This window comes from Simochromis diagramma, unplaced genomic scaffold (assembly GCF_900408965.1).
Source record: "Simochromis diagramma unplaced genomic scaffold, fSimDia1.1 OVJJ01000361.1, whole genome shotgun sequence".
Taxonomy (NCBI): domain Eukaryota; kingdom Metazoa; phylum Chordata; class Actinopteri; order Cichliformes; family Cichlidae; genus Simochromis; species Simochromis diagramma.
This window is the reverse complement of record NW_024386860.1, coordinates 792846-807284: the sequence shown is the minus strand read 5'-3', so window position 1 is coordinate 807284 and position 14439 is coordinate 792846. Positions and strand designations below refer to the sequence as shown.

Here is a 14439-nt window from a genome sequence, read left to right as displayed (position 1 = left end):
TCCCCTGACAGCAAAGCCTGGCCGGGGTGGATGAAGTGCCCCCCTCCCTACTCTAAGGACCTTTAGTACATATAGGTTTCTTATAATGGCATTAGGTTAGCATTACTTCTATTACATGTGCAAAATGTCATGTTTTTCCAGCTTAAATTGATACAGGTTGCTAGAGCTTCTCTAGAGGAAACACGCGAAGAATCACAAACAACCCACATACTGCAGAGAAAATATCTTTATTTAGTGGTCAGAACAATGTGTTTTTTAATAATAGACACATATTAAAAAGTATTGCAAGACAGGCAAGACATAACAGGAAAGGAGATGGAATAATTTCCTCCCCCACTAGATGGAGATATTGGTCAAGAATGAGCTCCATTCCTCTTTCCCCCCTTTCTTTCTTTTCCCCCCTCTTTTTTTCTAAACCCTGGGTAAACAATAGAAGGCACAATCACCAGGAAGCAACTTAAACTATTCCATGAATCAAGACGAAGTGCTGAAGCAAGTTGAGTAAATCTGTGAACAAGCGAGATTCTTCATCCTGTTTAAGAGGGGAAGAAACATGGACGTGAGCCACTGTGCAGCTGTTTCATTCACGAGCAAGCATCAGTTAATATCTGAACTTTATATTTTATTACCTGTTAACCAGATGCTTTTGTCGGCACAGGACCAGCATCTCTACAGGCCACTGCAATGAAAACAAAAGGGAAAATGAACTTATAAGGAGACTGGAGCAAAGGAAAGTTGTGTCCACTTGGGCACAGCGGAAATTACGCGTGATGACTTTGTACATGAAATTTGTGTTTTAAAAGAACTGAGGATTAGCACTAGTTCTTATTAGAGTTATTTTCTTGTGTTCTCTATGGACTTGTTGAAAAAAGAAAAAAGCCAAATAAACGACAAATCTGAATAACTCAAGTCAAGGGAAGAAAGAGACGGACAAAACTCTGCTCTCCAAAGAGGTGACTTAAGGCTAGGACACAAAACTAAACATGAGGGCTCAAATTAATATTGCACCCAGATGAGTCTTAAGTGTCCTTGGATGACAAGCAGTGATTGGATTGCAAGCTTGGTAGCTTTTGATGGCCATGCCTGTCAGCCTTACCTGCTTTTTAATCAGTAATTACCATAGGGGATTCTCTGGCATTTCTTAATTAAATTGGACCAAATGCAATTAAAAACCACACTCTCATTCCCTTAAAAGGGCTCTGTGGAGTCCTTGTTTAGTTCTTGCTGTTAAGAGAATAAGCGGTTGAATGGTCATAGCACCTTCCCATCTCTCGCTGATCTGTACTTGATTATTTCAGTGGTCAAATTAAGTTTGCAGTTTGCATAATACGGGGAAAGATAGCATTTAAGATAAAAAAAATAAACCCTCTAACATGGAACCAAATAATTAAAAGTTAATATCTGGAGCTCTGGATCACTATGAGAGTAAGTAGTGAAGCCAAGGCTGATCCTGTCATAGCACTAAGTGTAGTATTATATCTTCCCCTTTAACCCCCATATATTTATACACAGGAAATGCTGCAATGTGTCTTTAAAATACTCACCATCTGGAAAAGTCCCCAGCGCTCCAGGAGTCGACAACTACAGACACATCAGTGGTGATTTTTCCATCTGCTGTCGTCATGTCATCTTTGGAGTCATTATTGTAGTTACCACAGGCGCCACACATTTTACCAGACAGGCTACTGTGAATAATGACGGTGACCTCCTGAGAAATAGAGTAAGTGACCCGCACAGCGGACGCCCTCTCGATGATCAAAGCCCTCTCTGAGATTTGGACAGAGAGTGCGCTTGTCACTTTGCTGGGAAGAGACACTTTCCTGCCATTTACCTGAATGACACAGATAATGGAACATAACTGTTATTATTATGGTATAAAATGTCTATTATTATCTAATATAGTATAAAACTGAGCTCAAACCAATCACATTCAATTTTTGCATAAAAATGTTCTCACCCAGGTCACGTGTTCGCTGTTCACTACCACGATGGTATCGCTGAAGAACACATACACACTGGCAACAGTGGGAGCTGCCCCCTTGTTGCAGACCCTAACGTCCACGACCACACGGAACCACAGCTCAGCGCTCTCGTCACACAGAGACGCCACTTGGAAAGCGCCCTGTGCTCCTATCGCGCCTGACATACCATCAAAGGAGCTTAGCTGGCCATCACGGCTGACGACGCATTGGCCCTGCTTCAGGTGGCAACCCCTGACCCCGTCTCTGATATCGCAAACTTCCCCGCTGGTACAGGACAGCTTTTCACACTTTACCATACCAGAGGCCTGGCACACACACTTTGACTTGCAGTCGCTGTCCACCAATTCTTGGCCCACCTGGGAAGAAGATGTAAAAAACTCATCATACAGAACTTGTCATAGCTCTATTCAGGTGTTAATTCAGTGACCAGAATATAGGGCTAGTCAGTTTTTACCATCAGATATCTGCCGTTGTACATACACCCACAGTCTTCCAGGACAACACACTGGACACCATTGAAAACGAAGCCATCATCACACTGGCATCCTTCAAAACAGCCCGGAAAACAACCAAACGGGGTAACAAAACTGGCACATGTCCCACTACAGGTGTCGGCACACAGCTCATAGTGACTGTGTGGAGGGCAGGAAGCAGCTAGAAGAGAAAACAAGGGCAAAATATTTGTGCCTGAAATACATGAGCACAGATGAATACATGAGCTAATCTTCAGCTAGAGACTGCTGTGTGTTACTTACGGCAGAAAGAGTTGCTCCTCCACTGCTGGATTTGAACTCCTGCACTCTGGCAGGCCAAAGCGTAAGCCTGCACACTGTTACACAGAGTGTCTTTGTTGCCCCCCACAGCACAAACATCAAACACACAATCCGACAGATATACTGCTGGGTCAATGACACTGTGGCAGGCTTTGAAAGGCCCATTAGGCGCACTGATGATGCCGCAGGAGTCGGATTTTCCATACAGGACAGCTTTGGCCTGCTCACATTCTGGGCACTGTCCTCCACAGCCTCCACATATATACCCAGGTAGGTCCACCGTCCATGCCATCCCAAATTCATCAACGTTTTTGGCTTGTTTGCCACCAGGAAGAATGAAATCATCACCACCGTTCTTGTTGTAGTTTCCACAAAGACCACACATCTTACCCTGGTATGTAGAGGGAACAATCACCTCAACATAATACACAGTGTCATAGAGGACTGTCAGTCCAAAGGCTGTTCGAACAATTATGTTGCGACCTTCCTGGGTTATTTTGAGACGCCCATTCTCCAGGGATAGCGGAAGGTTTAGTAGTTCATCATCCACCTTAAAGATCGAGACAAAAAATCATTTTTGGGGAAAAAAATGAGAAAAAATACAAGACATATCTACATAAGTATGTTTGATCAAGATAACAAACTCACAAAGACTTTCCAAGGCATTTTCTGCTGGATGTAAATGGCATAACCATAGACTGACACTGCCACTGACTTCGTCACAGCCACCTTTCCATTTCCAAACTTCTCATTCCCCTGAGTGACGGTGAACGGCGTCAGCTGACCTTTGTCATCATCACAAACCTTGGCCAGTACATAGACACAGGTACCCTGGAAATCAAACCTACGTCCATCAAAGGAAATGTAATGAGGATCACCGGAAGCCACACATTTGCCTTCCCCCTCTGGATAGCAGCCTTTCACTCCATTTACAAGCTTACAGATTTCTCCTGGACGGCACTTGGCCTTTTGACAAGACACAGCTCCATTGTCCCCACAAGCGCATTCCTCTGCGCACTTGTCTTCAGAATAGAAGACGTCTCCTTTTTGGTAGTACTGACCATCATAAGAGCACCCGCAGTCCTTCACAGGCACGCAGGTATCCCCGCTCAGGAGGTAGCCTTCGTCACACTCACAGCCTTCTGAACAATACCTGTGGCAGCTGGTAACGGGGGTTAAGCTTGCGCAGGTGGCTGGACAACCCGTGGCACACAGGCTGTAATGGCTGTTAGCAGGACAAGCCATAGCTGTGGGATGGAATGAGAAGATGGGAAAGGAAAGAAGGTAAAAGGTAAAAGATATTTTGAAACAAGAGACTTAAAAAAACAGGCAAAAAAAAAAAAAAAATTCAAACTCACGACAGAAGCTTTCTGCTCTCCAGGAGTAGATGGTGACTCCAATGCTCTGACATGCAGAGGCATACACTTCCACAGCATCGCACACTGATCCATGGTGCCCTTGATATTGACAAACGTCAAAAACACAGTCCTCCATGTAAGGAGCTGGGTCCACACGGCTATGGCAATCTTTAAAGGGCCCTGCCTTGTCTGCAATAATGCCACAGTACTTGTTGGCTTCATACACTTTCTTCTGGGAGTCTGAACAGGCTTGGCACCACGGCCCTTGGCAGACTGATGAGCAGCCTGGTACAATGGCCACCTGCCAGCTGTCCCCCAGCTGTCTTTCATCAGACGTGGTGTTGCCGTTGGGCATTGTCAGGTCATCCTGAGCTTTGTCATTGTAGTTACCACACAGGCCGCAGACTGCACCCTGGTAGGTGCTGGGCAGAGTAACGGTCACTGTGCTCTGCCAGTCAAAGGTCACCGTGATACCAGCAGCTGTCTCCACTACAGCTTTCCAGCCGCTGAGGGACACCATCAGCTCGTTATTGTAATTCAGTGGCAACAAAACAAGCTGCCCGTCGAGCTGAAAAGCAGAAAACGAGGGAAGGAGAAGGGAATATTTTTAGGAGCTTATAAATTTAATAATTTTGTGGCCCTTGCTAATCCACTCTAATGTGCAGTTAAATCTTGATTTAATTAAGTCTGCCAGGATCAAAATTTTAATATGCAATTAAAGACATATGCAGAAGAGCATGAGGGATGTCAGAATTAGTACAATGACAAAAGGCATTATCATCCAACGATTTGAGGCTCAGAGTATCTCTTCTGTTTTTTATTTTCAATAAAGCGACTACATGCTGTGCCCTATTTCCTTTTCTCCTCTAATAGCTGCACAAAATGCATTAGGCATTCAATATTTTATTACATCGCCTATATGCTTCACATTATCCACATCATCACTTACCAAGACTTTGTAAGGGTATTCTCTGCTTATGGTGAGAGTGATGCCATATATGGAAAATTTGACGGTGCTTGTGTAGGACACGGCCTTGCTTCCCCGGTGGTCATTCTGCACAGTCACCTTGAACGGCACCAGCCCAGGCTGCTGAGAGCAAAGCCCTGCCAGCTGATATACACACGTGCCTTGGAAATTATACCTGCGGCCATCAAAAGTGCGGTAGTGCGGGTCACCTGAGGCCGAGCAAGTGGCGTAACTAATGGGTCGGCAGGCACGCTCTCCATCCACTACAGTACACTGCTCTTTGGCAGAGCAGGAAGCCTCACGGCATGCCACAATGCCCAGGGTCATATCACACTCGCACAGGCGATGGCAAGCTTCATCTTCCCAGAACTGCTGTCCTGGTTTGTAGTAGCGACCCTGATATGAGCAACCACATGTTTTTGTAGGTACACAGACGCCGGCGCTGAGGACGTAACCCTCGTCACACACACAGGTCTCCACACAGGTCCCGCTGCAGACCTGCTTTTCTCCAGTTAATGGGCAGGATGGCTGACACGGGCTGGCGCAGTCTTCGTAGTGGCTGTTGCGCTGACAGTTCATCGCTGGTTATGAATTAAATAGAGACAATCAGAAAATAAGAACTACATATTTGATTTGAATCATTAGACGAAGAGTTTTTCAAATACTTACGACAGCCAAATTTTGTTCTCCAGTTCTTGATTATTATTCCTTCGTCACGACATTTATCACTGTAGGAGGCCAGAGCCTGGCACAGCATCTTTTTGTCCCCCTTGTTGTAACACATGTCATACACACAGTTGTTCATGAAGGCCTGGGGGTCCACCTTTTCATGACACTTCTGGAACAGGCCGCTGGTCTTGTCCGCAAGAGCCCCACAGAACGCCTCGGTTTTATAGAGCTTAACATCGTCGTTGTCACAGGTAGGGCAGTTTTTCTCACATGTGTCCCAGCAAGGATGTTCCTTGTCCTGTTCAGGTGCTAGCCAGCTCTTGCCCCACTCAATGACTGAGGAAACTGGTTTGCCTGCTGGATTTAGCATTTCATCAAGAACATTAGCGTTGAAGTTGCCGCACAAACCACAGACCAAGCCAAAGTAGCTGCTGGGAAGCTTAATGACAAGGTACCAGTTCCAGTCATAGGAGACAACCAGACCAAAATCTGTCTCCACCTGTGCAGTGTTCCCTCTTTGTAACACTGAGACTTTACCATCACCCAAAAGTACAGGAAGATTCAGCAGCTCCCCGTCCACCTTTAAACAAAATGCACCAGAACAATGGATACACACACATATATATGTACTGTACACAAGCAAATGTCAAAAGTAAGCAGGCAAGAAACTGAAACTCACCATGACTTGACCAACTTGGTTCTTCTGGATGGTGATCTGGTAATCGTACACAAACACATCTACATTTCTGACGTAGGAAACTGCTGTGTTGCCTCTGTTGTCATTCCTCTCAGTGATCAAAAATGGAACTAGACCATCCAGTTCGCCGCACGTCTTAGAGATGACGTACTTGCAGGTCCCCTGGAAGTCATAGTTGTACCCATCAAATGTGTGGTAGTGAGGGTCGCCCCAGGCCCAGCAGGTGCCTGTGTATTTGGGGATGCACGTAGCCTCGCCCTTCTCAACTTGGCATGTCTCCTGTGCCCGACACTTGAGATCTTTGCAGGGATCTGCAATGGATAAATAAAGAAAAATTTTCAAATAGCTGTTTAATTGAACCCTAATTATTCAAGTTACTGTATTTTTTTCATTTACCAGTAAAGATTTATCAAATGGGTAAATACAAAATACAGTGTTTGTGTCTTGCCTGTGTTGTAACATGCCCTGATTCCGTTCTTGACCATGCATTTGGTGTCTTGAGGACAGGAGTGCTTTTCACAGATGAGGCCTTTTCCTGGATTACATGTGCACTTTCTGTTACAGTCTTCCTCATACACAACATCACCAGGCTGGTGACACAGAACAAGGTTCATTAAACATGGAAAAAAATACTCATTAGAAACTAGTGAGAAAACATTATTTCATGCCTAATCAGCAATTTAAACACTAAAATTTTAAGAGCAAATCAAAAACCATAAATCAAACATCGAAATGTCCACCACTCTAGAGAAAAAGCATTATTTCTATATCAGTATTTGTTAAAGCCACTTTGACACACAGAAAAACTATATTATTGTAATTCCTCAGTCATACCTTATAAGTTTTTCCATTCTCATAGCATCCACACTCAATCTCTTTAACACAAGTCTGTCCATTGAATAAGAAGCCAGCATCACAGTCACAGCCTTCTGTACAGTTGGAGGGGCACTGAACAATCTCTGTGAGGCCAGCACAGGAGGCGGAGCAGGCTTCAGCACACACTTCGTAGTGACTGTTGATCGGGCATTTCATGGCTGAAATAAAGTATCACAAGAAAAGAGAAATTATTTTAGAGATGAAGCCAAAATAGTATTAAAAGGGTATAATAAAGATGAATTTGTGAACTTCATGACTTACGACAGAAGGAAGGCGTTCTCCAGTTTTTGACATCGGCTCCTACAGCGTGACAGTTAAAGGCGTAGGCTGCTACGCTGTCACAAAGCACCTTTCCATCACCATTGGAAGCACACAAATCGAACACACAGTCAGCAAAATATGGCTGAGGGTCCAAGATGCTATGGCAAACTGCAAAAGGCCCGTTGGGATTGGTCATTATACCACAGTAGGCGGACTTTGAAAACACTGCCTTGAGAGCTGGGTCACATTCAGGACAAGAATTCCCTTCACAGCCATTTTCACACACAACATTGGGAATGGTGACCTTCCATGACTTTCCAAACTCATTCACGTTATTGGTAAGCCTACGATTGGGCATCTCGAAGTCATCGTTTCTGTCCCCGTTGTAGTTGCCGCACAGGCCACAGACCTTACCACGATAATTACCAGGTACTGTGACTGTCACTTGATAGACCAGATCATAAGTGACAAGGAGCCCAAAATTGGTTGCAATAACATAACGATTGCCTTCTTGATAAACTAGAATGGCTCCATCATTTAGATTCATAGGAAGGTAGCTCAACACGCCATTTACCTAAAAGCAAGACATCTGTGTTAGTGCAAGAAATAACTCCACATCAACATTTGTATCTACATAAAAGAAGTAATTACAAATTTCTTTAAAGTAGGCCAACTACTCACCAGGACTCCAAACATATTGTTCCTCATGATGAGAGTGAAGCCGTAGACCTCCACGGCAACCAGCTTGGTTACAGACACCACCTTTCTGTTCATAACCCTGTCCCACTGCTGATTTTCTACTTGAACGGAAAAGTCCACCAAGTGGGTACCTTCCAGTCCACAACTCTTGGACAGTGTATAAGTGCAGGTCCCCTGGAAATCAAATTTTTTACCATCAAAAGTGAGGTAATGGGGGTCACCAGCAGCTTGGCATACACCCTTGCCAACAGGGTGGCATTTTTGGACACCATCTTCTATTTTACACTTCTCATTAGGGCCACATGTGAACTTCTTGCACTCAACCTAGGAAACAAACAAACAAACAAACAAACAAAAAAAAATCCAACCAGGTCAGTAAAAAGCCTCATCTAAATGATTAATCTTTACTTTTCCCTCCTCTAGTTTCCTTTACCTCTCCTCCTTTTTTGCAATTGCACTCCTCCTCACATTGCCCATTGGGATAAAACACTTCTCCAGTTCGGTAGTAGCGGTTATTGTAAACGCAGCCGCACTCCGATAAGGGAACACATGCATCTCCGCTAAGGATGTAACCATCATCACAGGAACAGCCCTCCACACACTGAGCTTGACAGCCTTTAGGAGGAGTCAGACTTTGGCAAGTCGCAGGACAGGCGATTGCACAAATTTCATAGTGGGTGTTGGTGGGACATTGCATCGCTGTATACAAGGGACATAAAAGAGCCAATTCAATTTAGAGCACAGAAGTAGGCAGCCATTAGAAAAGGTACATAAAACCAGAGGGAAAAGAAGAAAAATTCACTGAAGTGTGTAACATAAAAAAACAAGACAAACACTGTTTATTCTACCTTTTCCTTTTTTCCAATTCATGAAAAATATACTTATTAATTAATTAATTATTTTTCAATGGAAATTATCTATAAAATGAAAGCATTTCTCACCACAGAAGTGAACCGTTCTCCAGTTGTACACATTGGCCCCTGCAGCCTGACAGGCAGATGTGTATGCTGTAATAGCCTTACACAGCACGTCCTTCCTGCCCTTATATAAGCATACATCATAAACACAGTCTTCAAAAAAGCTAGCTGGATCAACCTTGGCGTGGCAGTCGCGGAATGGCCCTTTTGCATCTTTTATCACACCACAGAAATCATCTTTTTCATACTGAGCTTTCTGATTAATGTCGCAGTCAGGACAGACCCCTTTACAGCCTTCGACACAACCCGGGATCTCAGCCACTCGCCAGCTGGTACCGAAATCTACTGGCGAAACGGGTGTTTTACCATTTTTCGGGATCAGGTCATCCTCAGGTTTGCCGTTGTAGTTGCCACAGAGGCCACAAACGGCACCCATGTAGTTGCTTGGCAGTGTTACAAACACGGCACTGTCCCAGTTAAAGGAAACTTTCAGGCCAAAATCAGTTGTGACGACTGCATACCAGCCACTCTTGTAAACAGATATCTTTCCCTCCTCCAGGGTGATAGGCAGATTGACCAGCTCGTTATTCACCTGAAGCCAAATGAAACATTCAGTTTGGTGAAAATAGGACCACAATTCACAGAATTAACATTTTCATATTAAACACTAGGTACTTCTTACCATGAGCTGGCCTTTGTGTGTCTTAGTAATGATAATGCTGAAGGAGTACACCTTGATCTCTACTAACCCGGTGTAGGCGACCACCTTGCTGCCCCGGTGATCATTCTGCACTAGGATTTCAAATGGCACTAACTCTGGGTCCTTGGAACAGAGTGCAACAAGCTGGTAGACACATGTGCCCTGGAAGTTAAATTTCTTCTTGTCAAAGGTCATATAATGGGGATCACCAGTGGCCTGGCAGGTGCTGAAAGACAATGCTTGGCACTTTCTTATGCCATCAACCACTTTGCACTCCTCCCCGGTCCTGCAGCCCTTTTCCTCGCACTGAACCTGTCTGCTTCCAGCAACACATTTACACCATCGCTTGCAGCCTTGGTCAGCCCAGAATGCCTCTCCAGGAGGAATATATCGACCCTCATAGGTACAGCCACACTGAGCAGCAGGAACACACTTATCTCCACTTAAAACAAAGCCTGCTTTACAGGTACAGGTCTCCACACAAGGGCGTTTGCATTTGGAGGAAGCATTTGGGTCCGAACATGTGTCAGGACAGGCGCTGCCACAGAGCTCATATTGGCTGTTTGCTGGACATTTGGCAGCTTTAGTGAGAAAAAAAGAATAATGTAATTAGTAATTCTAACAGTTAATGAAAAATAAATGTCGCTTAATTAAATTATTAACTTAGTTAACATTACTCACGACATTGTGCCTTCTTCCTCCACTCTTGAACCTGGACCCCAGCAATCTGACAAGCTTCAGCATAAGCCTCCACTGCACTGCAGAGGAAATGTCGCAGACCACCTCCCATGCATAGATCATATTTACAGTCCTCTATGTATGGTAGTGGGTCAATGATTTTATGACATTTGCTAAATAGGTCAAGTGCAATGATGCCACAAAACAAGTCACTCTCCCATGTTTTCATCAGGCTGCTTTCACAGTTATCCAACCCATCTGTACAGTCATCTCTGCACTGAGCTTCCCCAAGCCCTGGCACCTTCCAGCTCTTACCAAAGGCCAGAGCTCCACCTGCCTGTGCGCCAGAGGGTGTGGTGAAGTCGTCACTGGGATTTCCATTGAAGTTACCGCACAGTCCACAAGTCTTACCAGCATAACTGCTGCACAAAGTGACCACAAGCCTTTGTTCCCAATCATAACGGACTGTCAGACCAAAATCGGTCTCAATGAGCACAGAGCTTCCGCTCTTATGCATTCTCAGTTTGTCATTATTCAAGGTTACTGGCAAACTCCACAGAATATTGTCAATCTGCCCAAATGAAAGATGAAAAGAATTATTTACTACACTGCATTTTGATAAATATTATTTTGAAATAATAAATAATAATAAATAATAATAATAAATAATTAAAGACAAGTCAGGATGTTTGAAAAATTAAACAGCTTTTTAGCAGTAATAAATTGGAAGGCTTACCCTCACACGCCCAGTCTCGGACCGAACTACTGTGATGGTAACATCAAACACCTTCACTGTGACCATGGCAACATAGGATACCTTGAGATTTCCTCTGTGCTCATTCTGGGCGAGGATCTCAAATGCTGGGAGACTATCACCCTTGTCACAGTTTTTAGAAATGACATATGTGCAGGTACCCATGAAGTTAAAGTGTCGTCCATCAAAAGTACGGTAGTGAGGATCTCCCACTGCCCAGCATGTTCCAGGATTTTTTTTTACTGGAACACAGGAGGGACGGCCATCCTTCATCTCACACATCTCATTGACCCTGCAGGTGATGCTGCTGCAGGACAGAGATGCACTTCCTGTTAAAAAAAACCCAAAACAATAATTACTCACATCAGTCTGCTTAATAAATGTGAAATATTACTGGTGAAGGAGTGGGGGGAATGCTAAACATCAATACTGTGTGCTGCTTACCTGGCTGCACGCACTGTCCTAGGGACCCATAACCGTTCATCTGACTGAATCCTATACTGTAGAGAGCAAAAGGCGAACCTGAGCTGGACAGGGTGTGTTTGTTGTTGGTAGGGCTTTGATTGTAGGATATTTCTGCCCAAGAGAACTCTGATCCTTCAATCTTTTTCCACTGCACATCACGAGGCAGCTCTGTATTATCCCAACGGAGTGTTGCTGCTGCACTGGTTTGTGCTACAACTAAAGCTTTGTTTTCAAACCCAGCTAGAGCCTCAAATGAGTAGGAAAAGCAGAAACGGTCCGTGGATATTACATTCGTCAAGAAAGGGTCGTAGTACAGTAACCAGCTATGTTCCACACCATTGAAGAGCAATAGGACCTGGATGCCATGATCAGCCTGAATGGACAGCGCGTCAGGATTGTGGTACTGGATCTCTATTGTCTGCCCTGTGCTCAATTTCAAATCATCTTTACGTTGGCCATTTTGGACAGTGACACTTGTGTTCTGGGAGGCCTGAAGGTAGACACTATCAAAATTCTTCTGGAAACTCAGGGGAGGCATGATGAAGCTTGTTCCCCAGCTGCTTACTGGCAGTAGATGCTCATAAACATGGTTGCATTTTGCGAATCTCCAGGTACAAGTGTGACCACTGAAAACGGCAACAGGGTGTTTGGAGGAAACTCTGGTGCCTGAAAGTTCATATGAACTCTGAAGCTGGACACTCTCATATGGCTTGAGGTTTAATACCATTTTGCTTTTTTGATCGTAGACACGGTTCTCGAACTTGATTGCTCCTTGTGGGAAGATCTCAACTTCTTGGGCCTCTTTTCCATTTGTCACAGAGAACTCCTTAAATGTTGCATAGGGCGTTCCAGGAGGTGTAAAGATGAAATATTCTGTACCCCATTCACTGACTGGATAGATCACAGATGTATCTGCTGTGTACAGCTTGTAGTTGAAGGAGGTTACAGTCACATCTGCGGAGGCTTCAATACGCACTGTATTGGAAGACTTCGTGCTACCATACATTTCAACGCCATCGGGGAGACTGATGGTAACCACCTCTCCAGCATTTAAAGTTTTTTCTTGCTTGAAGCTTAAGGGAGGTACTTGCACTGTCACTTTAGTATTTGCCTGAATAGCAGTGATGCGGAGTTGATATTGGGGAGTGTCATAGTGCTGAAGATAATTCTGTAGGAAGGAAAGGGCAAACTCCCTCCCTGCCCATCCAGCGCTAGATGGACCTGGGAGAAGGTGAGAGAGCAGGAAAACAGCAAAAAAACACAGAGTAAGAGCTTTTCACATTCTCAGAAACGAAAAAGGCAGGCATCATCTTGTGCATGATGAAAATATGTCATAAAAGCGTCAGGAAATTAATGAGACAGTTTTTGCCAAAGCAGTCAAAGGATTCTCAGGCTGGCAATACAAAAACACGGCTTGAGAGTTCTTGGATAGCATACACATTACAAAGAAACAATATGACACCAAAGAGAGAGCGGCTGAAAAATGCCTCCATTTCAAAGTTACAAAGGCTGGGATGAATGCTACTCTATAATGAATGAGCTTCTTTCCTTGATAACAATTGTCAGAGATTTAGACGAAGGAATAGTCACTTGACTGCTTCTCTGGAGCACTCAATAAGTCACTTGCGCAGACAATATAATTGCATAATGGAAATATTATCAATATCTGTGCTTTTGCTGTGAAAAGACCACATTCTGGGCTCAGTCAGGGCCTGAGGGATTTAGATTACACTCCTGTTTCATCCATTCAGTTTTAATAGTGCCAACTCAATAGCAGCTAAAGGTAAATGCTATTCCCAACAAAAGCAAATTTCAATTTAGATGGCTATCCTTTATGTGCCGCACTCTCAAATTCTTTACCTGTTTAACATTCTGCCTCATTCACACAAACACCTTGTGTGGTTACACAACAATGCTTTCAAATCATGAGACTGGAATCTTGGATAAATTGCTTCAAACTGAGCAGTTTCATTCTGCAAGGTTTGTGTGGTTTGTATCCTGAGATTCTTAGTTTTCATCCATTTTTACGAGGTAATTAATTTTAGGCGACTGGAATTAACACACAAAAAGAACATATAAGAATATATATATAGTTTTCTATATATGAACAATTGAGTGAATTGATTCTTTGCAAGAACTGAACTGATTTCCTGCTTTTATAGTAATATTTGAGCTGGCACAATGGACTTCTTTGAGAAGTAGAAAATTAATCAAGCATTCAACCACTAAAAATAGTTTTTCTGTTCAGGAAAACAACTAAACTATAATTAGTAACTGTAATTTGGCATCATAGTAAAAAAAACCAACATTTTTTCAGCTGTTTTATAAGATAGTGCATTTGAAAATTCATGGACAACAACAACAACTATATTTTAGAATTAAAAATATAATTGAAATCTACGTGGACACACATCTCGAATTGAGTTGAAGAAAAGAACAAATATATCCAAGCAAAATGAAGAATGACCAAATATACTTACAGCTGAGTAAAGCTGCCAAAGCGCAAAGTATCAACAGGGCTCCCATGGCTGAAGGAAAGAAATTCTTGTTTTAATTGCTGAAAGTTTTCTGAGTTATATTATTTAACTGGCCTGAATCTTAAAGAGCTCAATGCTTACCTGCTTAGAGCTATGCGTGGGATGA

General features: G+C 43.5%; 1 protein-coding gene across 1 annotated transcript; it reads right to left on the bottom strand.

Annotated features, from left to right (window-relative positions):
- Window positions 1–210: 210 nt before the first annotated feature.
- On the bottom strand, window positions 211–14439 carry LOC120732139 (IgGFc-binding protein). The gene is made up of 23 exons (XM_040029510.1): window positions 14415–14439; window positions 14277–14324; window positions 11776–13017; window positions 11314–11660; window positions 10581–11148; window positions 9882–10480; window positions 9224–9791; window positions 8716–8981; window positions 8265–8606; window positions 7584–8157; window positions 7281–7480; window positions 6895–7036; window positions 6429–6757; window positions 5750–6329; window positions 5063–5661; window positions 4114–4681; window positions 3404–4002; window positions 2738–3305; window positions 2437–2636; window positions 1958–2338; window positions 1545–1831; window positions 630–679; window positions 211–532 (listed from the first exon to the last, which is right to left on the bottom strand). Exons 2-22 carry the CDS (start codon window positions 14320–14322, stop codon window positions 670–672), a joined length of 9015 nt encoding a protein of 3004 aa, XP_039885444.1. The 5' UTR covers window positions 14323–14324; window positions 14415–14439; the 3' UTR covers window positions 211–532; window positions 630–669.

What these genes read in the sequence shown, in the direction of transcription:
- LOC120732139 (XM_040029510.1), bottom strand. Translation starts at nt 14,322, where the DNA reads ATGGGAGCCCTGTTGATACTTTGCGCTTTGGCAGCTTTACTCAGCT. An exon ending in ACCAAGTTGGTCAAGTCATG is followed by an intron (nt 6,330 to 6,428) that starts GTGAGTTTCAGT and finishes TTTTGTTTAAAG; the next exon opens with GTGGACGGGGAGCTGCTGAA. An exon ending in AAATGCCTTGGAAAGTCTTT is followed by an intron (nt 3,306 to 3,403) that starts GTGAGTTTGTTA and finishes TCGATCTTTAAG; the next exon opens with GTGGATGATGAACTACTAAA.